We start from the raw sequence: 26,773 nt of genomic DNA, 5'->3' as shown, positions 1-26,773 counted from the left end.
TGGCATCAAGAAGTGTGTGCTCCTTGGAAATGATCTGGGATGCTGCGGTGGAGGATGTACAGGCTGGCTTCAACTGGAAATTAGCTGCTGCCACCACCGTCGACGACAGGAGCGGGCAAGGATATGTCCTCGGACACATGCAGCTTTTAGTGAGTATCAATTTTCTTGTTAGGTGCTGCCCGGAATGAAGTTTTTCCCAGACCTTACGGGCCTCGGCCAAGACATCCTTCTGAAGGAACAGGGGCCGTTGCACTCCTGTGTTGACAGAGTAAAGGCTCCAGAAAGTAACCCTCCTGTGGAGCTGGTGCTTCGGGTATTGGGATGTCTATGCCATCATATCCAGCACCTGGTCGTGGAAGGCTCCAATGGAGTGCCTGGTCCTCATCCAGTGAGGTGGGAGCAGAAAACTGATCCGCCTCTCCTGGTGCCTCAGGCCCAAAGGGGTCGTTGGCAGAGCAAACAGTCTTTTCCACAGGGAAAAGTGGAGGCAGTGGGGGAGGAGAACCCACAGGGAGAGGTGGAACTACCAGAACCTGCATGGGAATTGCTGGAGCATGGGCCGGTTCACGTGGCTTAGGATAAATGTCCTTAAACAAACCCTTCAAATACACCTTCACGGGATCAGAATGCATAAGCATCTGAAATTTGCCAAAAAACATCCTCAGTGAAGGTCTAGGCGGGGTATACCCCCTCCTGTCCCCCAGGAACGCAAAGAGGATGGTTGCCAGGATGGACCCCCACCAATTGGATCCACGTAGATCAAAGGCGCAGACGCAGGATGGAGCAAGACTATGTGGCAGCAGAGTCCGAGCACGACAATCCATTGGCGGGCGGAATGGTTTTTGCTTTCCACAAAATGTGGAAAAGGCTGCTCTGCCCCAAAAACTGTTCCCTCAGCACCAGCCATGGGGAACGTTGGTGTAGGAGGTAGTCAAAAAGAATTAGCCCTGAGTGGGGGACCCTCAACGGAGCCGGTACTGCAAAACGTATGGTTCTTGACCGGCTTCTTTGACCCCTCAGCAGGATTGGTTCCACCACAGGTCTGAGTGTGGGAAGGGTTAGTCACCCCCTGAAGCCAGGACCCTCAAGGTGGGCCCCTCAATCTTGCTGGTGTAAGATGTAGCACCAAGAAGGGGAACCTCGGGAGTAACCCCAGTCGTTTAGTCACCTTGAGAGGAACCTCAAGGTGAGACTCCGTACACTTAGTTCCAGAAGTGGAAAAATCGTGGCTGACCCCGGTAACAGCAACAGAAGTACTGGGCCCATCTTTAGGGCGGTGGGCACCTTTTCCACCTGTTGTGGGAGTTCACACAGATTAAAGCATAATGGGGAAAAGAGTATCCCGGGTAATGGGGAAGGCGATACCGAGATCACCGAAGGTATGCAGAAAGGAGACTTTTGGCGAAGTCGTGAGCACCAGGGGGGGGGGGGGGGGGGACAGAAATCTCATTCATGTGAGACTGCTAGTGGCAAAAAGGGATCTGGCCACAAAAGCTGGAAAAACAATTTTGTTATAACATTTTTTTTTAAATGGATCCTTAGAAATCTTTCCACTGTGCTTGTGTGAATTTATGCAAACCCCACGAAAGAAAGGTCAGAGCAGCCAAGGCGAGCAAGTCCCATCTGATGTTTTAAGCAAGCCATTATCTGGAAGTGCATGACCTACGTGAAGCAGGAAAAATAGAGATACATTTGGAAATATGCTTGGTTACGGGTTCATTTTTATTTTTTGCACTGAGCAACCTCACCGCCATAGGATCAAAGCACATAATCCTTGTTGGAGTTCAGGTATTTCAAGTCCCACCATGTAACAGCAAGAACTTAGTCTGTTTCACCAGAAAAGGTCGACATACGAAGAGAGGTGCCTAACAATTATAAAATGTTGCAGAGCATAAGGCGGCATGCAAGCAGGTGATCAATAGGTGGAGAATGAGATATATATACACACATATATATATATACACGATACATTACTCACCATAATCTTATTTCTGATACTTATATATGCTTAGATTCACATGCTGTGCGTAGGCCGACATCTAGTGGAAGCTGCAGAGTATTACAGTTTGTTTTTCGAAACTCGAAAATGTGCACGTCAGTAATATTATCCCTAGTGTGACATCCACTGTACCCATGATCCCTCACGCGTCTAGGACCCTCAGATTGTATTTTTTCTGACATGAGGTAGCATGAGGAGTAGCGCGAGTACAGATAATCCAAGCAGATAGAAAGGTAAGACTACAAGCATCCATGCGCCTTCTCTCAGAGGGGAGGAAGGGTGGGTCGCATGTGAATCTAAGCAGATACAAGCATCAGAAATACGATTACGGTGAGTAATGTATCCCTTGTGAGGCTTGTGGAATCTGTTTAGATCACATGCTGTGCATAGATTAGCGAGCAGTGCTAGAAGGAGGTGGGATGTGAGAAGGGTCATGAGCAAATGTCTTAGAACCGCTTGTCCCACTTGAGTATCTGTCTTGGAATGGGTGTCAATGCAGTAGTGCTGAGTAAAAAAGTGTGAACAGAGCTCCAAGTAGCTGCTTTGCAAATGGTGTCAAGGGGTACATTTGCAATGAAAGCCAGAGTGACCCCAATGCCTCTTGTAGAGTGGGCTCTTGGCGTGAAAGGCAAAGTTTTTTTTCAGAAAGGGAGTAACAGCTGGATACATTTCACAATCCACTTAGAGATGGCACCTTTAGAGACGCGATCTCCCTCTTTGCCTGTAGCTATGGAGACAAACAAACAGTTAGTCTGTTTTCCTTAACGGTCTGGTTTTGTTTACATAGTATAGGACCGCCCTACGCACATCTAGGGTGTGTAGTTTCACCTCAGCCGAGCTTTGTGGGTCTTGGAAGAAAGCCTGTAGCTCGATGGACTGGTTCAAGTGGAATTTAGAAATAAACTTCGGTGAAAACCTAGGGTGTGTACCTAAAACCAGTTTATCTTTATGAACCACAAAGAAAGGATCCTGCACTGAGAGCCTGAATTTCACTGACCCTTCTTATAGATGTAATGGCTATTAAGAAGGCCGTCTTATAAGTCATGTGTTTGAGACTGCTTTTATGCATGGGCTCGAATGGGGGGCCCCATGAGCTTAGATAGCACCATGTTAAGGTCCCGTCCTGGTGGTGGGTTAGAAATTGGAGGGTGAAAACCAACCCTGCGTCCAGCAGGTGGAGCATGTATGACAATTGAGGAAGGAGTGCAATCAACTGGGTGGATTTGCTTATTCTGGCACCAGATAACAAATCTCTTCCATTTGTCAAAGTAGCAGTGCCTCGTGTTCGGCTTTCTAGATTCTCTTGGGATGTCCATACATCTCTGGACATCTCAATTTACCGCAAACTATGACCTTAGGAGCCATGCTGCCAGGTTCATCGAGTTGGGTCGAGGATGCACTTTCTGACCTTGGTGCTGGGACAGTAGGTTGTACCAGCCCGGGAGTTAGATGGATTCGCACACCGCTAGTCTGCGTAAGTGTGGGAACCACGGTGGTCTCGCCCACATGGGAGCAATTAGGACGAGCGTCATCGATTCTCGGTTCATCTTGTTGACCACCTTCCTGATGAGGTGTTGGTGGAAAAGCATACGCAAACATACCTGACCAGTTCATCCACAGGGATTCTGGTTGGGGGAACCTGGATGCGAATCCTGGGCATTGTCTGTTTTCGCTTGTGGCAAATAGGTCTATAGTGGGGAAACCCCACTGAGAGAAGATATCTTCTACGATTTCTCTGTGTAGACACCATTCGTGTTCCTCTGAGGGGATCTCTGCTCAAAGCGTCCGCCAGAGAATTGAGATCCCCTGGAACATGTTAAGGTGACAGGAAGATGTTCCATCTCAGTGCTCATAGCCAAATTTTCTGGGCAAGCTTGGACAGATTTGGCCAACGAGTCCCTTCTTGCTTGCTCAGGTAAAACCTGGCTGTAGTGCCGTCGGTCAGGATCTGCACTGACAGGTTCAACAGGTAGGGCTCGAACGCTTGAAGCGCTCTGAATACTGCCAGAAGCTCTAGCAGGTTGATATGATTCTTGGCCAACGAGTGAGACCAGAGACCCTGAGCTGTGTGGTAGAGATGGTGTGCTCCCCACCCTGACAGGCATGAGTCTGTTGTGACTACCGCCTGTATCTCGGGATCGTAAAAGGGTTTCCCCTTGGACAGATTTTCTCTCGTCCACCAGTGAAGGCTTTGTACAAGTGTTGGCGAAACAACCACTAGAAAGTCCCACTTACCACTTGCCCGAGTACTGTTTCGCCAACCATTCTTGCATGGGACGCAGGCGCACGTGGGGGACCAGGTAAATACATGACGCCATCATGCCCAGCAAACGCATTGCTTTGCGTACCGTTATCTGGCGACCAGGCCGATATTGCAGAATTTGCAGCAGTATATTCTGAATTATTTCCTCCGACGGAAAGGCCAACCCCTCGTGTGTTTAGGACAGCTCCTAGGAATTGTTTGAGGTGCTTGGCACCAGACGACTCTCGTTTATGGAGAAACCTAATTCGAAGAGGTCGATAGTTCTTTGAATGTTTGTTCTGCAAATTACTGGGGTCTCCCCCGTGATGAGCCAATCGTCTAGATAAGGGTACACTGGGATTGCCTCCCTGCGTAGGTGTGCCGCTGCCACCGCCAGTGCCTTGGTGAATTCCCTTGGAGCCGAGGTTATCCCGAAGGGCAGTACCTTGAACTGGTAGTGCTGACTGTCCACCTTGAAGCGCAAGTATCTTCTGTGCGCTGGGAACATGGAAATATGGAAATGGGTATCTTTAATGTCCAATGTTGCCATGTAATCCCCTTTTTTAGGAGGGGAATTACCTCATGGAGTCGTCATGCAAAGTTTTTGGGCCTTGACATACTTGTTTGTAGGCCGTAAATCCAATACTGGGCGCATTGTCAAATCTTTTTTGGCACAAGGAAGTAAGTCGAATAAATACCCTTGTTTACCTGGTGTCCTGGGACGAGTTCTATCGCGGCCTTTGCTAGAAGATTGGTGATCTCTTCAAGGAGGATCTTCTAGTGGTCTAATGAATGTACTTTGTCATGGAGGGTGGTTTTGGGGACGCTCTAACAGTTCTATGCAGTATCCTGCGGACACTGTGGACAGCACCCATCTGCCTGATGTGATCCCTTCCCAAGCTTGGGTGAAGTTGGAAATGCATCCCCCTACTGGGGATGCGCAAGAAGGGACCCTGAAAAGGAACGTCACTGTTTTGGGGGAGGCGTGCAGCCGCCTCTACTGGGGCTGCCTCTACCCTTACCACGTCCTCTTGTTACCCCTGCCATAACCCTGGGTAGACTCCTGGTTGTTCCATGGTGTACCCTGCCCCTGGGAATAGTTGGAGCCTCTCCGGGAATTTTGGCCCCGTGGGCGACGAAAATTGCCATTCCCTCTTTGATTCGGGGGTTTGCTGGTTAATTGGCACAGGGATTTGAGAGTCTCGTACTCAACCTTGGCATTTTTTAGCGCGCCCTCTACCGCCTTGCCAAACAGTAGATCAGGCTCCACTGGTTTGTCTATTAACGATGCTTGGGTCTCGGGTTTAAACCCAGATTGTCGTAACCAAGCATGTCTTGATAACAGTGCTCTCTGCTATCAGTCTGTCGGCGTTATCTGCGGCATCAAAGGTTGCTTTAAGGATGCAACCGGACACGGCTCTTCCTCCGACGCAACCTGTGCCAACTGGCCTTTTAAAGGTTCCGGGGCGGAGTCGAGTGCCATGACCTGTTCCCACTGGTGGCAGTTGTAACTCACCAGAAGGGTGGTGGAGTTGGCAATCCTTGCCTGTTAGGCGCAAGTGGAGGCTACCTTTCTACCCAAACCATAGATCTTTTTGCTCTCCTTGTTGGGGGCGGGGGAGCTGCAGACGATGGGGGCGTTCCCGCCCTCTTTCGGGTGTTTGTCACCACCAGGGAGTCCAGCTTCAGCTGCCCCCTTATGTACAGCGGGTCTGACTGGGCTGCCCTGAATAGTTTTTCCATCCTGGGGTTTACTGCCCTGGTGAGGTTGGGATTTAGAAGGGAAGAGTCCATTCTTCTCTGTATAGATTTGAGAATAGGGATGGCCTGGGCAACAGGTTTCCTTTCTCCCACTAGCTCCTCGGCAAAATCCCTCTCTTCCTGTGCTCCCTGGGTATCTAAGCGGATGTGTTCTGCCGCTCTGGACAAAACCTCATTCAGGAGAGGTTGTCGTCGACCGGAGAGTCGGTAACCGGAGGTTCTTTGCCTACTGTAGGATTCTGGGTCATCCTCGTCCTCTTGGTCCTCGTCATCCCCATAGTAGTCCATCCCAGTTTGGTCTCCCAACGTGCCCAAATCTGGATCCTCAATCAAAAGGGGATCCTCATTATATTGAGAGTAAGGCTGTATACAGAAGGGGTCCCAAGACCGACTTTGTGTTGGTGCTTCAACTCAGGATTTCTTACTTGGGGGTTGCGGGTCCCTAGACCCTGAGGGTCTAGCCCCGTCAGGGGTATATAAGAGGAAGTGCTCATGATTCTTGGCATAGAAGTCTGCCAGGGATGACATCCTAGCCATAACCGTCTATATCCTCACTAGACCATTCCTTAGAGCTGGGGATTACTCTTTCCTGGGAGAGTTTCCTGTTCTATCTTGACTGGACCTATGGCCTTGTGCAGGGGTCTTGGGTAAATTGATAGAAGACAGACTTGTCTGTCTGTTTCTGTGGTGTAGAAGAAGGTTGAGAGTGCTTCTGCTGTTTTCCCCCTCCCCGTGGGTGGAAAAGTGTTTCCCTGGTGTTTTCACTCCATCGGAGCTTTGACGTTTATGGTAGTGTCCCCATCTCTAGAGTGTGGAGGTCGGGACTCGGTAGCAGAGTGCGGCCTGGGGATAGAGGTCGGCTTCGTCTTCCGACAATTGAGCCTCTGTTACCTTAGCGAGCGAGGCACTTTTGGCAACAGTGGATCTTTGCCTATTGTCATGCGGCGATCTTGATCGAGAACGGCCAGAGGACACCGATTCGGTGGACCGTTCTGTGTGCCTCCCTCCGAGAACTCGACGTGCGCGTCGAGTCTCCGTTGGACTTTGCGCGTTTAGTGGAAGTGCTGTGGGTAGTAGCTGCCGTGCCGGACAACCTTCTGAGGTCGGGGATTTGCGCTCGGCTGTCTAGACGCCACATTGCCCTCGCCATCCGAAAGCACGGCGTCGCTTCCATCACTGAAGGCGCCCTCCACTGCCCTGGCCTCTTGTCGCCTGACGTGGTGGGCCCAATGTTTGATCGAACGGTCCTTTAGGGTCTTCGCTTTAAACCGACTACACGCTCTGCAATTCGCCTCGGGGTGGTCCCTCGGCAAGCAGAGGTTACACGTGGCGTGTCTGTCAACCCAAGGGTACTTGCGGTTGCACTTGGGGCAAAGTTGGAAAGGGGTACCCCTCCATACGCACCCTGTGGCAGCGGGCTAGTGTGTGTAGGAATATATAAGAGAAAATATATATATTATATATAGTAGAGTATGTACCACCCCCCACTCTCCCTACTTGCAGGGCCGAGGCCAGAGGCTTGCCAAGGCCAGAGGCCTTTCAAGGCCTGGGCCAAGGCCAGAGGCCTTGCGAGGCCCAAGTCAGTCGTGCAGCTCTCGACCGTTGATTTCTTCTCCGGTCCGGCGTCGAGTGTCGAAGTTCGGTGACTCGACGTTGGGGTGGAGAAAATGAGGAAATATTAAGATATTTTGCAGCATTATGGCTAAGGCCAGAGAACTCCACGGGATGCTTCCGACCAGTATGGCGGAAAAAAAAACAATCTGAGGGTCCTAGATGCGTGAGGGATCATGGGTACAGTGGACGTCACACTAGGGATAGTATTACTGGCACGCCCTGTGTCGACGCCCATTTTCGAGTTTCAAAAAACGAACTAATACTCTGCAGCTTCCACTAGATGTCAGTCTATGCACAGCATGTGATCCAAGCAGATTCCACAAGCCTCAGGTAGGATATATATAGATATATATATATATATATATATATCAGTCTCAAGCGAGGTGATTGAGATGTGCTCGGGCTATGTTAAGTATACTGTGTGCCATAGTTGACCAGTTTCCACCCAATAGATGGGCTATGTATTTTTAGAAGTCTAAATAAATAGGCTGCCCAAGGCTGAGGACAAATGCCCCAAGTATGTGGGTCGATTATGGTGTAAAATAATTTTTTTAAAGGGGTAAACAAAGTAGGATCTCATATAGGGAAGAGATGACTGTCTAGGTGTTCTCCCCTCCAATCGGAATGAAAGACAAACAGGCTTTCACAATGCTGGAAACGCAATAAATGTGGTTCTATATAACACCCTTTTCACAATGTGAAAACCCACCTCTATTCAGCATTCAAGTCAGACCCCTTGTGAGTAAAGCGTATGCATTGAGCTCAGTTTACATGAGAAGAATGCAAGGAGGCAGTTTGTCCACGTCTAGTGAAGATCTAAAATCGTTACGTGGAATTATAAAATAGATTTCTGCAACAGATCTTTATTGCAGACCTGAAGGTAGTGCTCCAGATAATATTTGGAAGTGGGAGTATTTTACTCTATTTTAAGTTGGGAGTAAAATGATTTTTAGGGAGTAAAACTAAGTCCAATGTCCAATTCCCAAGCGTATTTTTATAAGCCAGAATAAATATGTTTTATCTGAAAAATGAAAATGTTTTTGTATTATTTCTTTGCACCTAGTTCTGCATGTACATTAGAAGATACAGGTTTACTTCTTCCAATCAGGCAGTTAATAGTTTCTTCCTGTGGTACCATGTGCACTGCTGGTACAAACCTAGCCATGGAGCTGCGAGGGTGAAAGCAGGGGCGCAAGATTCTACATGTCTTTCCTATTTTTTGTAGTGACTATTTTTACTCCCTATTTTTATTGGGAGTATTTGACAATTAGTAGGGAGTAAAAGTGTCCGATACACCCCTTATCTGTATGGCTACCTGGAAGGATACAATTTTTCATGGTTATGAATGTGTTCTGAAACTGAATTAATCTGTTCTTTGCAGGACGTCATTTTAACATGCCAAGTGTCCATTTGTATGCATTAATGTGCTCTTTCGATAGTTTAATGCAAAAGCATTGAAGGACAACTTTTTTTCACTAGAGAATAGTACATATTGACAACAGTTGTTGGCCTGCATTTTAATTGGGGGGGGGTCACCATGGCACATTAAGAAATGCTATATGTGGGCATAGAAAATCTCTTTATTGGCAGATCCGAAAAAAAATAAGTAAATAAAGGAAGCAAAGCCTCAGGAGGAAAATTAAATAATTAGCAACAAATTCAATCAAATAATTAAACAAATCATCGCTATTCATACACATCACTCAAACATGGCCAGCCCCGCTTGCAACACAAAACAAGCCACTTACTTCCCCATTTGCAATCAGGTAATTGAAGCAGTCACTGTGGCAAATGTGTCAGAGGCCACCGCTCACAAAACCTGAGAAACGTCACTAGGCAGCAAGTAGTATTAAGTCCTATACATCTGGAGGCAAAAAAAAGCCATGTGTCCAGCCATGTTTAGCCTTTTACTTTCCCCTGTCGGGAGGTAGAGGGCAAAAAGCAGAGAAAATGGCATACCAGCCAGCTGCCTCGCCCCAGGATCAAGCTTTCTGGTGTGGGATGCTTGCACAAGAGGTCTGGCTCCGACAGCGCCAGCCTGTACCCCCTCTAGGAGTTTTATTTATAAACTGACTGGGCCAAACAGGGGGGCCTTTTATAGTATGGACACATTGGGTATGACTTGTCTGACTGGGGCACCCCAAACAGGCCACAAACTTTGCTGAAAAAGAGCTTTAGGATGGATAAAAGGCACAGTTGCAAGAACTGGTCATGCAGTATCTCTCAGATCTACCACCAAATCAGTGATCAGGGATTCAGAGATGCATTTATGTGGAAAAATCCTATTTGCCAGACAACAGCCCCATACCATAGGGTATCATTTTCCCACATTCCAAGACAAAGCACGAGAAAAAAAAAAACCAAGAAAAAACATCCTCTGCACTACCAGCCTGAACTGACCTCCGTATACGGTACCGGATTGAAGGCATCCCTGCTGGCTGTCCTAAAGACGTCTAACATCTGCAGCCTGAATATCACTCACTGCTACGCCAAAGAGGATTTTGTGAGGAATTTTACCTTCTCCCTCGTGTATATTTTGTCATGTTCTTCCTAGTGTGACGCCTCTTTCCAAGAATACAACAAATGGGGCGATTCCCTTCTAAAATGGGATTTGGTGCTTTTTCCTCATCTCTCCATCGGAGGAAGTGTTTTCGGAGCTTCTGCCAAGTGCCTACCTCAGGAAGACCGAGGACAAGCCCACGGTCAACTTGACTGCCCAGCCCCTCCCTCTATCAAGACCTTCAGGCTCACTGCTTGCCACGACTCACTCCTAGATGCAATGGCTGCCGGGCATGTTCGACCTTTTTTTTTCCCTTTTCAAACTATTTCTTCAGAAATTGTAAACAAATGTTCCAGCTAGTGTGCCGAGCATGTGAATAAAGAAATGATCCAAGGTCATTGTGAGCTACCAGTTATTTCTAGATTAGAGGAGCAGATGCATCCAAGGACCTAAACGCTAGAGTCGCATTACATCCTGTGATGAATAATGTGGAGTCCTCACTAAGCACCTACCTAAAGTCTCCTCCCAGGTGGCCAGGGAAAGGAAGACACTTTCTGATCCTGACCTTGGGGGTGGTGTTCTGCAAGAGGGTCACCTTTTGGGTGTTAGGGTGGGGGGGGGGGGTCCAGGGGAATAAGAGGACTTAGTTGGGTGAGACGCAGTGTTGATCTTGCTGCAGGGAAGAAATGTCAGAGATACCAAAATCTGTAATGGCTTGTTGTCAGAGATCTTTTAACTTCCCCAAGTTGAACATCTTAATGTGGGTATAGTGATAGACCCTAGGCATTGGAAGAGATGAAACCCTTTTTAAAAGCAGGGAGACTCAAAGCTGGATGGATGCTCCTCTACACCTCCAAAGGAACAATGGAGACGAGTCTGTAAACACCAATTTAAACTTTAAAAATGTATTTCTCTGTAAAGCCAAGTCTGTCAAATCATACTTGTGATATTCCTTAAAGAAACGTAATTAAAAAAAGAAGCATGACAACATTGCAAATAGAAAAACTGATTTTTGCATTATGGACTCTAATCCCTGAAGTACGGGGACAAAGAAGAGGGCCGAAGAGGAACAAAATTGCAAAGTGCAGCTTGTTAATAGAAATAACCCACACCTGAGGGAGACTTGAAAGGCCCCCCCAGTGCAGGCCATTATGAATCAGAAGGAGCAGAGCAGTAGTCGTAGGTGGAGGAGTTGTGAACTGTCCACGTTGCAGCAGAAGCAGAGACTGGAGGAAAAAGACGACGCCGGGTACACCGTAAAGCAGTAGCCATTCCCGAGAGGGTCTTCACTGCCAGAAGACTTAATTGCAGAGGTCGGGCAGCATTGGCGAAGTAAGCTTGCCCCATGGAGTCCTAGATTGCATAAGCTGCGCAGTGGGAAGCAAAGGTTTGAGAAGATGCCCCCCCCCCGCCCCACAAGGCTGTCTCCAGTGGCAGGCAAACTCTAGGGAGCCTTCGGAGCCGAGGAAGCTCTGTGTGCCAGTGGCAAGTGCAGCGGCAGACTGGAAGTAGCAGATTGCCGGACCGCGAGGAGCAGCTGAGGACCTAGGAACAGCAAGGGAAACTGACGCACAAGCCCTACTCGGTGAGTTAACCAAGCTATTGTGACACAGGAGCGTTCCGTAACTGCCCGCATGCTCCGAACAGGTACTTCAAAAGAAAGAAAACGCGTAGAGGGAAAACCACGAAAGAATGTAATTTTACTACAGAGAAAGAATTATTTTGCAAAACAAACTGATTTTAAGCATGCATGTTTGTTTAAAAGCCCGCAACAAGGTTTCAGAACCCAATACAAACCACCATTGCCCAAGCCAAAAAACAAGGCAATTTTAAATTAACAAATTGCTACAGTCAAGAAGGGACAAGAAGAATCCAAAAGTTTGTAACACTTGTTGCCCAGGTTTAAAAAAGTGCATAAAAAGAAGCTGGTGAAAACAATCATTGCCAAAGAGCTACAGTGAGACCATATTATTGTCAGTGTATGGTTAATAAAGAAGAGTGGCAAGAAGGCTTCCCTCCTGGTAAAGGATATTCAGATGGAGTGGAGCATAACTTTCAGAGGTTTTGGAAATCACAAAAGTGTAATAAAGAGCACAATTGTGAATCTCATCTTCCCTGAAGACATTCTTAAAACATGGTGTTGTGAAGCAAGAGACATTGCAAAGCTATTGTAAGCTGATCATAACAGAACCACTGGTCTGAAATGTACTGACCTGGCAGGGGAGTATACTAGGTTAGAGGTTGCGGTATCACTTTATTCTGATCGGGCAGGGGAATATACCCTAACCAAGAACTTTGAAATAGTAGGCCTGGCATTGCAGTTAAACAAGGTGTAATTGAAGTAGTAGGCCTAGAATGGAAGTAAAACGGGTGGGAGTTGATGAAGTGGTGTTAACGAATAATCCGTCCAAACTTTAATTGCTTAAGAAAGTGTTGTATAACCTGCTGCGGAAGTGCATAATTGTTTCTAAACAAAAATGGGGTTGCAGAATAATCCTGACAAAGAACATTGATATTAATTCTACGGAATTGAGGAAATGTACTTTATTTATGCAAAGGTTGTTTTTCATAACATCACAAGTAGAAGGGAAAGAAATGTTGAACAATTCTGAAGTGTTAGACCTCGTTAAGTGGAAAACAAAAGAACTGCATTGGAACTTGGTTACAAGACATGGAACTTGGTTACAAGACACTTAAGAATCCAGCTTGAAACTGGGGAAGGGAAATGTGCCCAAATTAGAAGGAGAGTTCTATTGTGAACTTGACTCTTATATTTGTGCTTTTGAACTGCCATACATTACCTTGTTGAGTCGGTGTATGTACATGTGTGAGGGACAAATCTTTTGGTAAAGTGTGTCCCTTAGTTTATTTTAGGCAATGAAGTACTCGGCACAGGAGGGATTTTGCGTTAATAAAATTGCTTCTTTTGAAAAAACCTTCACAAAGTTGTAAGCCTCAAATTTCTGACCCCCACAACCCACTGCAGAAAAAGGTACACTTCAACCGATGCTGTGAATCAGATCTAAAAGGAATAATCTGTGGGAGGATGCCATCAATTAGAAATATAGTTTTCATTATTTCACAATTCATAAAACATGAAAGAGTTTTCAGAAGCACACCTCAATCTACTCAAATTCCTACACAGTTCCTTAAGATACTGCAATATAGCCAAACAGAGGCTCTCTTTAAATTTGATATGCCTTTCAGAAACTGAAAGAAAAATTAGGGTATGAAGACAATATCCTTTGAGATCCAGAAACCGCACACCAGCAGACATCCCCCTCAGGAAAGCAGCAAAACACCCATTCAGTTTGATGAATACAACTTTTCCAATTTGACACTTAGTATTTAGTGTCAACATACACGATCAATGCCATTAACATGTACACAGTCCCAAGAATCACTTTCCCTGCATGCAAAATTATTCTTGCTGCTATAACTGAATAGCAATGAGGTAGTGGTTAACTGCGCTGGATGTCAACATTGGCAAGGCAATAGCAACTAACCAACCAGCCTTCAGCTTTTGATTTTCAAGGAGGGACAGAAGTAAAACAGTCTCTCTGGCCCGAAGAAACAAATACCTACATCACAAATGTTTTGCTTGTAGTTTTAACTCCTCCAATCGGAATCCTTCTAACAATGACTGAGGAGTTCTTCGGAATTAGGGCTTGGTCATCTGTGTATTCTAAAAACGAAGATAAGAAATGTAAGTCTCTAACATGACTGCAAACCAAGGCTTCACCATATGCGTCACAGAATCCACAGCACACTGCATATAATCTGCACAGACTTGCCTTCAACTAGGCTAAAACGATACCGATTGTTTTGGAGAATAACTATTAAAAACGAGTTACTATACATTGGGGTTTTTTTAGAAATAATCTAGTTTAGAAATGTTGGATGCAATCATTACATGCTGTCAATTTTTGGGGTCAATTTACAAAAAGGCATTCAAAAGTGTTACAGCAGGGGACCCAATACTATGCAAAAACTCAGAAGTTTTAATTATGGTCATACTAGTTGGCCCACTAATCCACTCTCACATTGTTGATATGTATTCACTAATGAATGCTAAAGAGGTTCATTAACCAGACTGTGGTCTGATGGAACCAATTTCATCTAAATTCTCAGATTAGCAAGTGGTTCCCACCTTATTTTAAAAGCACACCTGTAGCCTCAAAGGGCCAAGCATCTAGTGAGTGAGTTAGGTACAATACAATTTGAGTAGGCGAGCAGTCAATGGGATTGCGCCCTTGGCTTTACACCAGATAACGAAGAGTTTCCATTTACTAGAATTGCAATATCAGTTGTTGGGTTTCCTCGCTTCCCCCAGTATGTCCATACATCTGAGGGAGTTGAAGGTGTCCGAACTCTAGGACCTCAGGAGCCAGGCCACTATGTTCAGAATTTGCAGGCATGGGTGCAGTGTTTCTCCCCTGTCCCAAGACATGTTGTACAAGTAGTGCAGTTTCATAGGAGGGGAGAGGGACATCTCCATCAGATGACAGAACCAGGTTGAGCGGGTCCACATAGGGGCCACCAATATCCTGGTGACTGGTTCCTGGTGTGCATCTTGTGCACGATCTTGTGTGTGGCGGGTGGGGGACGGGGGTGGGGAGGTAGGTGGGAGCATAAACAAATTTACCCAACCAGGTTATCCAGAGCCCGTTCCCCTTGGTGCAGTTCTGTGGGTACCTGGAGGCGTAATCTTGGCATTGAGCGTTCTCCAGAGTTGCGAACAAGTCAATCTCTGGGAAGCCCCATTCTGCGAAAACGTTGGGAGACAATGCCTTCGTGTAGTCACCATTCTTACTCTGCAGGCAGTGGGAAATCTCTACCGAGCAAGTCTGCCAGAAGATTGCGTTCCCCTGGAACGTGTTGGACAACAGGAACATCCTGTGTTTGAGAGCCCATATCCAAATGTTTTGGGACAGCTTTAATAGCCCTGGAGTGTGCGCCCCCTTGTTTGTTCAGGTAATACATGGCTGTGGTGCTGTCTGTCAAGATCAGGACTGTCTTCCCCTGTAACTGTCTGAAAGGCTTGCAGTGCTTTTGAATACCGCTAATAGCTCCAACAGATTTATGTGGTTGGACACTACTTGTGGGGACCACACGCTGTGCGCTGAAGCAGGCGAGTCCCCCTCCCCTCACCCCCTGACAGATGAGTTGGTCGCAAGAGTGGCTTCTACTGCATAGGTGGTGAAGGTTTTCCACCCCTTCCAGAGGTTTTCCCTCTACCACCACTGTAGAGAGACAAAGAGGGCTGGCGAGACAACTACCAGAAAATCCCATTGTCCGCTGGCCTGACACCACTGGCTGTTGAGCCACTCTTGGATGGGACACAGACGCATGTGAGGAACTAAGTAAATGCAGGATGCCATCATTTTAACAGTTGCATGGCTTTGCATACCGTCACTTCCTGACTGGCTGAGGGATCTGAAATAGCATGTTTTGAACCCTCTCGGAGGGGAAGACGAGGCAGTCTTGTCTGAATTAGAGCCCCTACAAACTATTTGACTTGACTGGAGTCTAGGCTGGATTTCTTCTCGTTGATGGACAATCCCAGGCTGAATAAGAAGTCTATTGTCTTCTGAGTGTTCAATTGGCATTTTTCATAGGACTTCCTGTTATGAGGCAGTCTTCAGGTAAGGGTAAAGTGGGACGGATAATCTGCGCAGGTGTGCTGCCGCTACTGCCAGTACCTTTGTAAACACCCTTGGTGCTGAGGCAATGCCGAAGGGGAGTACTTTGAATGGATAGTGCTTGTCCGACGGTGTTTTCTGTGCGCCGACATTGAAATATGTAAGTATGCATCTTTCATGTCCAGTGTTGCCATGTAATCCCCGTTTCAACAGTGAGATTATGTACTGTAAAGCATTCGCTAGGTGCAAATCTAGCACAGGGCGCATGGTGAGATCCATTTTGGGTACACTGAAGTACACTGAATAAATACCCTCGTTTACCTGTGGAATAGGGACGACTTCTATGGCGTACTTTCCTAGAAGGGTCTGCACCTCTTGCAGTAGGATTTGCAGGTGGTCCGGCGTCAGGCGTCTAGATCTTGGCGGTCTGAATTGGGGAGGTCGGGGCAAATTCTATAGAGTACCTGTGAGCGACCGTCATGAGTACCCACTGGTCTGTTATCCTCTCTTGCAGTAAGGAAAGATGTTATACGCCTCCCGACCGGGTTTGCATGGGAGGGGACCTGGACCCGCAGGCCTTTTCCCGCACGGAGCGCCTGTGGAGTTGGAACCTCGTCCGCTACCTTTCCCACGCTGCTGCCCTCTGGGTGGATAAGTGGTGGAGGTATTAGACCCTTGTCCCGAATTCCAGTTTCCTGCATTATACTGGTTCTGGGAAAAACCGACTGCCACGAAAGGACCAGCGGGAGCCGCTTCCTCCCTGAAGAAAGGGTTTCTGGGTAATTTGTTGAAGCGATTTGAGTGTTTCATGTTCTTTCTTAGCCGTTTCAAGATCATCTTCCACTGCCTTGCCAAACAGGTTGCTTTCCTCGACGGGTTTGTTACTAAGTGGTGCTTGGGTCTCTGGCTTGAACCTGGAGATATTCAGGCATGCAGGTCCCTTGAGCAAGGTACCATGTGCCAGGGGTTCTCCCCGCTGTCTCAGCAGCTTCCTGAGTGTTTTTGAGCACATTCTGGTTCACCTGCTTGACTTCGGAAACGATATCAAGCAACTTGGTCCTTGTAGGTTCTGGCACTTCGTGAAGGCCTTCTTGCAGAAGGTTCCACTGGATGTTTGCATAGCTAGGCAATAGCGTGGTGTTATTGGCTATACGTGTGGTAAACGCAGCAGCAGTTACCCTTTTTTCCCAGTGCATAAAGTCTCTTGGATTCCTCAACGATTGGTGCCTCTCCTGTAGACAGGGGAACACCAGCCCATTTTCTAGAGTTGGTAACCACTAACGAATCTGGGGGTGGCATGAACCTTGATGTAGAAAGGGTCGGTCGGAGGAGGCCGAAACAGCTTCACCACCCTAGGGTTCACCGCCCTGGTCTGGGCCGGCATCAAAGAAGGTGCCAATCTCCTCTTGATTGAGTTCAACAAGGGGATGGCCTGGGTGGCCGGAGGTTTTTGAGTACATCTTCCACAAAATCAGAATCTGGTAAGGCGTCTTGAGTTACTATATGAAAATGGTTAGATACCATCTGGTCGCCCACTGGGGAGGCTAGCCGAGCCAGAGTGGATGGGGGTATTCTATGCACAGGACATCGGGGTCCTGGGTGGGACTAGGGGACGTCCAGGGTGGAGCATTAACCCGACGGCTGTCCTCCCAATTGTCCATAAGACCTGTCCGATCATCCACATTGTAGTTTTCCAGAAAGGTGCCATCTTCATCATGATCATAAATGTCAATAACAATTAACTGTGAGGACACAAGTGGATCTTCCAAGGTCCTTTGAAACCTGGATACAAGAGTAGAAGGAAAGTCTTTGAGGCCTCTTGGGAGCAAAGGTCTCAGAATAAGACATTTTTCTAATCTGTCCATACATCCCTCAAATGTCTCCCTGGTCCAGGAGGATGAACAAGAGGGGTCCAGGTGAGGAAAGGAGATTTTTTCCCCTTATGTGCCTGACAAAGGCACAGGACTCAAAATATAGTCCTGCCGGGGTTCGGGGCATTGTGGCGTGTCCCTCGACACGCGTCAGGTCCAGTCTTGAATCTTCCTGCAGGAGTGATGCTGGCCCACCAGACCCCTCCCCCCCCTCCTCAAGTCTGCCTGCCCAACAGTCTCTCGAAAGTTATAACTTCCAAGCTAGCAAACCCAAGGGGAAAGGGGACTGGGGAAAATAAAAAAAATTAAAAAATGCAGATCTTCACTGGCTCTCACCGACGCCCTCTGGTACTGGATTGGATGCCTCAGTGATTATCTAGAACACAATATGTAGATTACTATCTGTTCAGCCTTACTCTAAAATACTTAATTTGCCACCCTCCTCCTGAATACTCCTGAATACCTGCTGCTTATGCTCAGTTGCCGATAGGCTCTTTGTTGCAGTCGAATTTCAATAACTCCTTTGTTCTTTAGTCTCTCTCTCTCAGAATCTTTACTGCAAACTCTTCCATGAACTCCTTGCTCCAACTTGAGTCTAAGATTTCTCACTCTTGTCTGTTGAGAAATTCAGTATTTCCTCCTATTGTCTGTACTTCCTGAACTTGACAAAACTTCTTTGTATGTTTTTTTCTCTTTTTCACTTTAACTACTTTTAGCAATTTCAATGACCAGTTTTCATTTAATTGCAGAGAAAACAGATATATATAGTCTGAAGTACTGTGTGCAATTTAAACTTCCTTTTTTCGTTGACTCACTCTGGACTATTGATCCGCAGACTGGATTTCTTCAGCGCAACTTGAATTAAAATCCTACGTTACCGACAGCCGCTGGCACAATAAAACAGTTGAAGACCTATCTCTTCCATTAGTACCCCCTCTCCTCATAGGTAGCCTGCATGTTTCTGTCTCTCGGCGCCTGGATGCCTACGGGCTTTGGCGTGGTATAAGATAAAATAACATAACAAAAGCCATAAGAGGTTAAAAAACAAAGCAAAGGATGGGGGTCCATAGGAAATATGGAGGAGAAAGTTTCAAAAGGGAATCTTTCCTAACTGGGACACTATATAGTGGTCCCCTGGCACTCACATGTACACAAATGTTTCTAGGCGCGACAAGACAAGGAAGATGAATGCAAAGGGTGCAAGTGCAGGGAGAGGAGAAGCGCCAGGGGGAGGCACAGGGAAAGTGCAATAAGCAAAGCTCAAGTAAGTGACGCCGGAGTGGCCGGTTCTAAATAAGTGCAAGGAGGCAGGGGACTGTAGGGTTGCAGACAAAGTCCCTAGTGCGCGATAGGCTCACATGCAGTGCATGGGACTACTTGTCGTGAAGGAGCCTGGTCACCATAACGTTCAGAGGGAAACCAGGTAACCAGTTAGTGCAGTAGACAATATCAGCAGGGGAGAGAGAAAGCAGAAGCGAAAAGGAAGGTCTTCTGGTGGCCCTGCTCAAGTTTGGGAGAGGCTGTTCCAGAGCGAAGCACCAGCCGAGGAGAGAGATCTACCCCCCCCCCCACTCTCAGCCTGGAGAAGCGCCCGACCCTCAGAGTTGGAGAACGAGCGGAGGGCTCGAGGAGGAAAGTGCTTAGGAAAAGAGTTGGATGTAGTGTGGTTACCAGTCCCAGAAGGTCTTGTGGACAATGCAGAGGGTCTTGAACTTTATCCTTGCATCCACCAGGAGCCAGTGGAGAGATTTCAGGGCTGGAAAGATACAATACCTGGGCTTGAGGCCAAGGACAATTCTTGCAGTCTGTTCTGGATTAGTTGCAGAGGGTGAAGAGTAGAGACGGGCATATTTAAAGGGGCTTTTGCAGTAGTCCAGGGTATGCAGTGATATCGAATAGAAAACCAATACAAAATTTAAAAGGGGGCTTCGCAGGAGAACCCTCAACAACAAAAAATGTATTCGTTATTTTGTATTTGTTACTTTTTCATTAGATATAATCACACGTAACTGTAGTCCAACCGAGAGAACACCAGGGCTCTGGAGACAGCTTCTGGTGGAAGGGAGAAAAGGAAGAATACCTCTGAGGTGCAGCTGGTGGTGGGACTTCGAGACGGCCGTGATGTGAGGAGTGAAGGAGATGGCAGAGTCAAAGATGAGACAAAAGGTTTTTTGCCTCGCAGGTAGAGGGCCCAAGGAGGGCAGCCAAAGTGAAAGGGGGAAAGCGGGAGCGGTGGTCCCAATGAGAAGCACCTCAGTCGAGGCACACCATTCCTGAATGGTGGATAGACAATCAGGAACGAGTGGCAGAGAGGAGCCTGAAGGAGACCAGAGCGTCATCTGCATTACACTGAAAGGTAGCAGAGAAGGTAGAGATAAGAGGTACCAAGTAAAGGTTGAAGAACCAGGGTTAGAGCCATGTGGAGAGAAAGGATCCCAATTTGACCTGGGAGGGTTGATCAGAGAGGAAGGAGGTCAACCAGGCTAGGGCCCGATCCGTGATGCTCACTAGGAGGCGAGGCCACGAACCGTCTATTGCAGTCATTGGTCTTGACAAACTTAAGTATTGCCAGCTTGATGATACATTAAGGGCAAAATTGTTAGCCCCTCAGAAGGTGCATAGAGAGCACACGAGACCTCGAGGTAAAGGATCCAGAGTATGGGGACAGGTGGAGGCGGTTATATTTATTACAAGCATTTGGTAAAGCACAATCATAGAAAAGTAAGGTAGAATAAAAGGGCAAGATTGCAAAATCATTACAAAACCTCAGGTGAGAAGATGCTAAGCGTAGAGGAATAGGAAGAGAATTCCAAATTAGATGGACGGCCAAAACAGGGGCGATTAGTAGACTTTCACTAGGGGAACATTTAAACAAATTATTTACTCGGCCTTGCAAAATAAAATGAAATTTTGGTTGCTGCAATCAAATTGTGTTACAAGCAATATAAGAGTTTGAAATGTATGCTTAACCAGCTTAGCGTTTCAAGAACCAGGGTGATGTATTTCACCGACAAATAGGCAGCAGAATGGAAAGCTACATTTGGAGGTCAGCGTTAACATTTAGGAATGCCCATAAACAGAATCATTGATCCATCAATGTGGGATAACAAAACCGATAAGAGAATTTGGAACAGACTGTTCAATTGGGTGCAATAAATGTTGGGAATGATTTTCTATACTCTGGCCTGGTGAACAGATGTATAGAAGGCCAACCTATATTGTGGCAGAGACAACTCCGGGGAGCTGTAGCCAAAGCAGTTCCAGTAGCAGTGACAAGCGATCCAAGCCAAGTTCTTCAGAGATGGAGAGCTTGTAAAGGGTCCACAATGAGTTCACATAATGGGAGTCAGACAGGATGTATAAAAATATAATCATTTATTGGCCAAACACTATAGAAAAATGACTACTGGCAGGTAGAGTTAACAAACAAAAATAGCAAAATAGATTACATATTTATCAGAGGGCATAATATACAAACACTCCTGCAAAGGCAAGGTTAGATTATGCACTTTATGTCCACAGAGAATGATCCCCAACTTAAATTGTCCAGCCCCAAGTTGTCTGGGCCTTTTGCCCAGTAGTTCAGGTAAGGTTTCACAGATTAAGGCAGGAAAAAAATGCAGGTAGTGTCTCTGGGGCCCAGTGAAGGGTCCCAATTGTCAGAATATAAGCTAGCTAACTAACAGAAGTAGCCCCAACTTTCAGAAGTCTTGTGCAAGCAAGCAATAGCAAAATCAATATTGTTAGAATAAAGTTTATTATAAGCCCAAAGACTTACAATGGGAGCTTAGGGGTAGGTAAGGATCACTGCAACTTAACCCCAGTACTCCAATTCTTCCCCAGACTTGGCAGGACAAAGGAAGAGGGTCCAAGGTTGCTTTTCCCGTCGATGGTCGCAGTCCTTTATTCGCAGGTTCTCGCTGATCTCCAGTTGGTGTCTTTCACTGGTGCAAGGACTCTCGAATGCAGAATGCAGCAAAACTAGACCCCTCTCAGGACTGGACTCGGGTCAGCTAAGCGATTTCACACAGTGGTCACCGCAGCACAATGAAGCAAAAGGACTCAACTGCCACGCTCAGACTCTCTCCTATCTCGGTTCCCCTTGATGCTAGGACGCCGCCATTTTGCAGAGGTGAACCTTGTAGGACCAGTTGAGGACCCCCAAAGTTCCAGGTCGAAACTCGGAACGGTGACGTAGGCAGCAGAAACTCAGAGCTGGTCAGCCACAGGACAGTCCCTTCTTTGCAGGGTACCGAGCAGACGCCGGGAATGGATGTTCCCACCACTCCCAGGGTTGCAGCTCCTTCGAAGGACTGCTAAAGTTATTCAGCTAGACAGGGCTCCCCAGTACAGCAGCAGAAGTTGGTACCTAGGCCTCCTTCCGACGGGTCTCCGGTTTCTTTGCAGGTCTCACAGCTGGTTCAGAGTCTTGGCTCCAAGTTTCTCCAGGATCACTCCAGAGTTGGTGCAGAGGTCCCCTTCTTATCCCAAAAAACCAGGTAGTCAATGACAGGACTAGCCCAAACACACCCCCGGCAGTGGTCCAATCAGGACCACCGACGGGAACACTCATGCATATGACACACTGAAACCAGTTTGTGGATTGGGACCAGACAGTCCTAGCCCATATCCTGCCAGCAAACACAGCCCTCCAGTAGCCCACCAAAATATTCTGCTTTCCAAGGCACTGGAAGTCCTTATAAGAATTTTCCGAACCTTACAGGCCAGGAAGGCGGCTAAAAAAAAATAAAAATTAAAAAAAAGGCCAGAGGACACGCGAAAAACGATAATGGCCATGTTTGGACACTACCTACAGTTAGCAGCCAAACGTGGTCAACACGTTAAGGCTAAAACGAAAAGTCCCCAAAAATTGGGGAAAAGTCACTGCTGCCACCAGCTTAACCTTTTAGCACATCTAGAGTAACCAAAAATCCTGAGTGATAGTCTACCATTGTACTGCAGTGTAAGCTGCACTGTACAATGATCGCTTACCACAAGAGATACAAAGTAACCAAAAGTAGTAACGCGACATAAGGGAAACGGTCAGTTTCCCCATAACATGAGCAAAAGCCGGTGTGGTGAAGCTTAAGGCTTCACTGCAAAAAGAGCAGCTATCAAAAATAAAAGCAACCGTTTGGGGGTTCCATAAAGACGGAAGGAAAGGTTCAGTAGAGCAGAATCTTGCTAAAAATGCAATATTGGATTGCTTTGTTAATCACATGAACTAGAATGGAAATTTACCATGAAGCCAAAAATCAAAGCAGGCAGAAAAACGCAAAGGATGACATACTATCTTTACAGAAGATGTTCTACCAACTAGGAACATTATTTTGTTTCCAGGAGAGCACAAAAGATATTCAGTCTTTACTGTATTCAATTTCAGATTTGCTACAAACAAGACCCAATAGAATTCAGACATCCCTTAAGGCAGGAGACTGCCTCAGTTATTTTAGGTAAAACAGTATCACTGGGATACTGGTGGATATAATGGCACACACTGCAATCAGACCTTCCAGATGCTCCATCTATAGTGAAAAGAATAGGTGATAGGAAACCTGCAACTTATCGCAAAACACAAGCAGGTTTGGGGTGTGCGTGTAGCGCAAGATGGACACTCCCCCCACCTAGACACAGTGACCTGATAGATTGAAACCAGTTCACCACTGCTCCAATGCCTATGCAAGCAGATAAGATGTTAAGAGCCTTGTTAAGATGGATTTCCAAAGACAAGCTTGAGGTGTTGGGAGGCCAACCTATTATGGTGAACAGGAAAGACACGGATGTCTAGTCAAACCCAATCAAGGTAGGTAGCATAGAAGCAATGCTTAGACTGAAAGGGGAGTCTAGGGCTACAATGAGGCATACAACGAGCGCTCCACTAAGTCTAGTGAGACCAGTACACTGATTTATTACGCTCTAAAATACACATCAGCTAATGACACCTCTAGGTGAGCATTGTCAAACTACTATGAAATATATATACCATCGTTCTTGTGAGAAGATCGAAAAGCATTTGACTCAAAACCAGTGCAATACAGGTAAGTAACCAGATTCAGAAAACAGAAGTAACTTAAATCACCACAAGAATCGTTCTCCTACACTTAGATGGAATGGGGCCTAGCCATTAGTTCCAAAAGACATACTTTTCAGGTAGGGTTACTGTGCTATTGGACAATGCCAGTTTGCTGCAATTCACAATTCCAAAGAGTAAGGAAAGTTAAATAAGTCTCAATACCACTACACTAGGGAAAGCGCACATGGGTATCCTTGTCCAGAGCACAGGAAAGACACTGAAGTCTAGCCAAAACCAATCAAGGAAGGTAGCAAAGCGACAAGACTTTGGAGTGGTCTATGGATACAGTGAGACACACACACACACACACACACACACACACAGTCACACACCACTCCAATAATTCCAGGTAGACAGGCAAGTGTAAAAATAGACTGATTTACAAGGCCTTTAGTAAACAGACAAATCAACAAAGCCTCTAGGCAAATAGTTCCAAGAGTACTATGAAAAATGCATTAACTCGTGAAAAGATAGAACAGTATCAACTCCACTACACTAGGGTAGGGCCAGGAGGGGGATCCTTGATTATACCTCTACTGCCCCAAGTCAGAAGAGGACGACAGGACTTACGCTCATGTCATTTCCCTCCTCCCCCCCCCCCCCGCCCGTCTCCCACCCCACTCAAGATCAAAGACCAGTGTTAGGAAGTTTACAAAAGGCCACCTTAGGTAGGACTAGATTTCCAATTCTTAGGTTCGGCATGAACTACCCAAAAGGTTTGGTAGCAATGGCTGAGCAGCCAGGCTTCGTCTAGGAGGGAAGAAGGCTGCAGGTAGGCACACAGGACGGTTCAACGAAACACTGACACTAATAAGGGGGGGGGGGGTGTCAGGGGAAGTCTGGTGATCCAGGGACCAAGGTTGAGGAGGAAGGAAGTAGGCGAGTAGTTGGCGGCCCAGTGCAAACCTCATGCAAATCTGGGAAATGGGCTGTCCAAGACAACTGTCGGACCCCTCCCTAAACCCCCCCCCCCCCCCCAAGCAGGTACACACGAGAAAATAGACCAGGTGAGTTGGTCTCCTCCCCCACTTCCTGTCCCTTCATGCACACAGAGCCTTGGTTGGCTTTCTAAGGGAAATCCACCAAATAGAAAAGGCTCGAGACCACCCCCACCCAGCTAGGTAGATGGCCTCAGAAAAGGACAAAATCAGCAGGCGATGGCGAGAACAAAAAAAATACTACTTTAAGGGATTGGTATACCATGTGTTCCATGTTGCATCTGTGAAGACAGCCAGCAATACAAGTTTACAAAAGTTGGTAGAAAAAATATCCACTGCCGCAAGCCACTCAGTAAACTTGCCACTTTAACTAAAACATTGCAAGAGCAGTGGAAAAAAGGGATACATTGTGTCCAGTCAGCACTCCAAATAAGGTGGGGTGTGCCGATTACACAAAAGAGGTCAGGGTAGATGGAAAAATATCCCCCTGCCCGATCAAATATCACTGAAAAGTAAAAAAAGGAAAGCCCAAGGAGCTTCACAGCAATGCTGCACAGAAAGTGCTGTGTGTTGCAATAAAAAAATCACAGATGTCAAAGTTGGAAGAAAGCATAACTTCAAAAGAGATACAAAAGGTTCCGAAACACAGTAAAAGACCGAGTGGGGAAAAAAATGGCCAGCAAAACGTGCTGAGGGACTCGCAGGTTGAGAGCAATTCTTGCAAAAAAGGATTTCTACTCCAACAACCATAAGTTTTTCCTCCATGGTTTCTGGTTTCCTTTGGAACCCCATTCTTTTTGCTCTTTTTTGATGGGGAGTAAAGACCTGTTATGGGGAAACTGATGTGTTCTTCAGACTTTCAGTAATGAGAAACTTGGTTTCCCTTTTAAAGTTTTGTATTTTTACACCTTGCAGTGCAATAGTGATGCTTTGTATGACCCTAGCTTTTTGCACTTTTATATGTGCTAAAGCAGTTGTAATCAAACCTTTTCATACCGATTTCTCCCCGCCCCCCCGCGTAAAAATATTGTGTTTGGACTCGCTACCTAGGAGATGGGACGCAGGGTGACCCGAATGAAGTGCAGTGGGGGGGGGGGGGGAGGGGGCTGTTAAAGGCAGTCAATACAGTCTTTTAAATAATTAAAGCAGTCCTCTTAAACCCCAGCCACCCAGTTTGAAGAACACTGGCCTAAACACAAGCTAGTATTTTTGGTGTTCACTTTTAATGTGTATGGCTACTATAGTGTATACACATGGCTAGTGCCCTAAAATGTCAGCGCCATGAGTTTTTTCGCTTGTTCTTTGGCCATATTCTACTTTGGCCCGCTTCCTGCCTTCATGGGCCAGGAAAATCCTTATACGATCATGCACTTGCCTGAGAAAGCCTTAGTTTTCCTGGGCAAGTGAGCCTTTATGTGTGGCCCAGGAACGGGTCAGGGACAGTCTAGTTCCAGTCGACATACTTGGGGACAGAAAGTCTGCTTTATGGGGCAGATGCAAAACCAGTAGTGGTCTCCGATTGGACGACCACTGGCCGTTTGAATGTTGCAGATACTTACCATTGGTGGGCTTGGACTTCCTTCCAGCTTGGATTTTGGATAAAAGGAGGACCTGTAGATCTATTTTGCAGCCACAGAATTCCTTGAAGAGAAACCTGCAGAGGGTCCAAAGAAGACTCCTGAAGAGGCCCAGCATCACTTCCAGCGTCCAGGCCACTGAAGCTCTGCTTCTCTGCCTGACCTCCAAAGACCCTGAGCGGTGCTTCAGCCCTTGTATTAGAGGAACTAACTAGTCTCGAAGCCTTCAAGGATCCAGCCCTTCAGAAGTGTCCCTGGACTGACCAGCTCTCATGGTCTACCCCACAAGCATCGCCGTTGCGTGTTCGGGTATGGACCTTTGGTGGCAGCCGGCTTGTGCCACAGGTCCCCTTCTCTACGAATTTCTGCGTCACACCTTCAAGATCGAATCGGTACTGAAGCAGCTGCCGTGACCACGACCAAAATGATGCTCGTCGCTGCCTGCAAACTGTGATGGTCACTGAAAATATAGAGGAGCAGGTGGGCGCATTTTCCCTAACTGCCGCCCCATAACTGCCGTCATATTGGAACTGTAGGAGAAGAGCCCTATAAAAGG

The 26,773-nt window shown here is 46.8% G+C and overlaps 1 protein-coding gene across 3 annotated transcripts in view; it reads right to left on the bottom strand.

Moving 5' to 3' along the window:
* The window catches only part of RBBP6 (RB binding protein 6, ubiquitin ligase), a 726,265-nt gene that overhangs the window by 661,191 nt on the left and 38,301 nt on the right, over nucleotides 1-26,773 (bottom strand). For 2 of the 3 annotated variants that reach the window (XM_069647373.1, XM_069647374.1), the window contains exon 2: nucleotides 13,702-13,801. The exons of the other annotated variant lie outside the window; for it this stretch is intronic. In XM_069647373.1, coding sequence (XP_069503474.1) covers nucleotides 13,702-13,801 — 100 coding nt within the window. The remainder of the gene's footprint in view (nucleotides 1-13,701; nucleotides 13,802-26,773) is intronic. 3 annotated transcript variants of the gene reach the window in all.

Source organism: Ambystoma mexicanum, chromosome 2q, assembly GCF_040938575.1.
Source record: "Ambystoma mexicanum isolate Mex_15411 chromosome 2q, UKY_AmexF1_1, whole genome shotgun sequence".
NCBI lineage: Eukaryota > Metazoa > Chordata > Amphibia > Caudata > Ambystomatidae > Ambystoma > Ambystoma mexicanum.
Note: the sequence above shows the minus strand (reverse complement) of the source record. Positions and strands in the feature narration are given on the sequence as shown.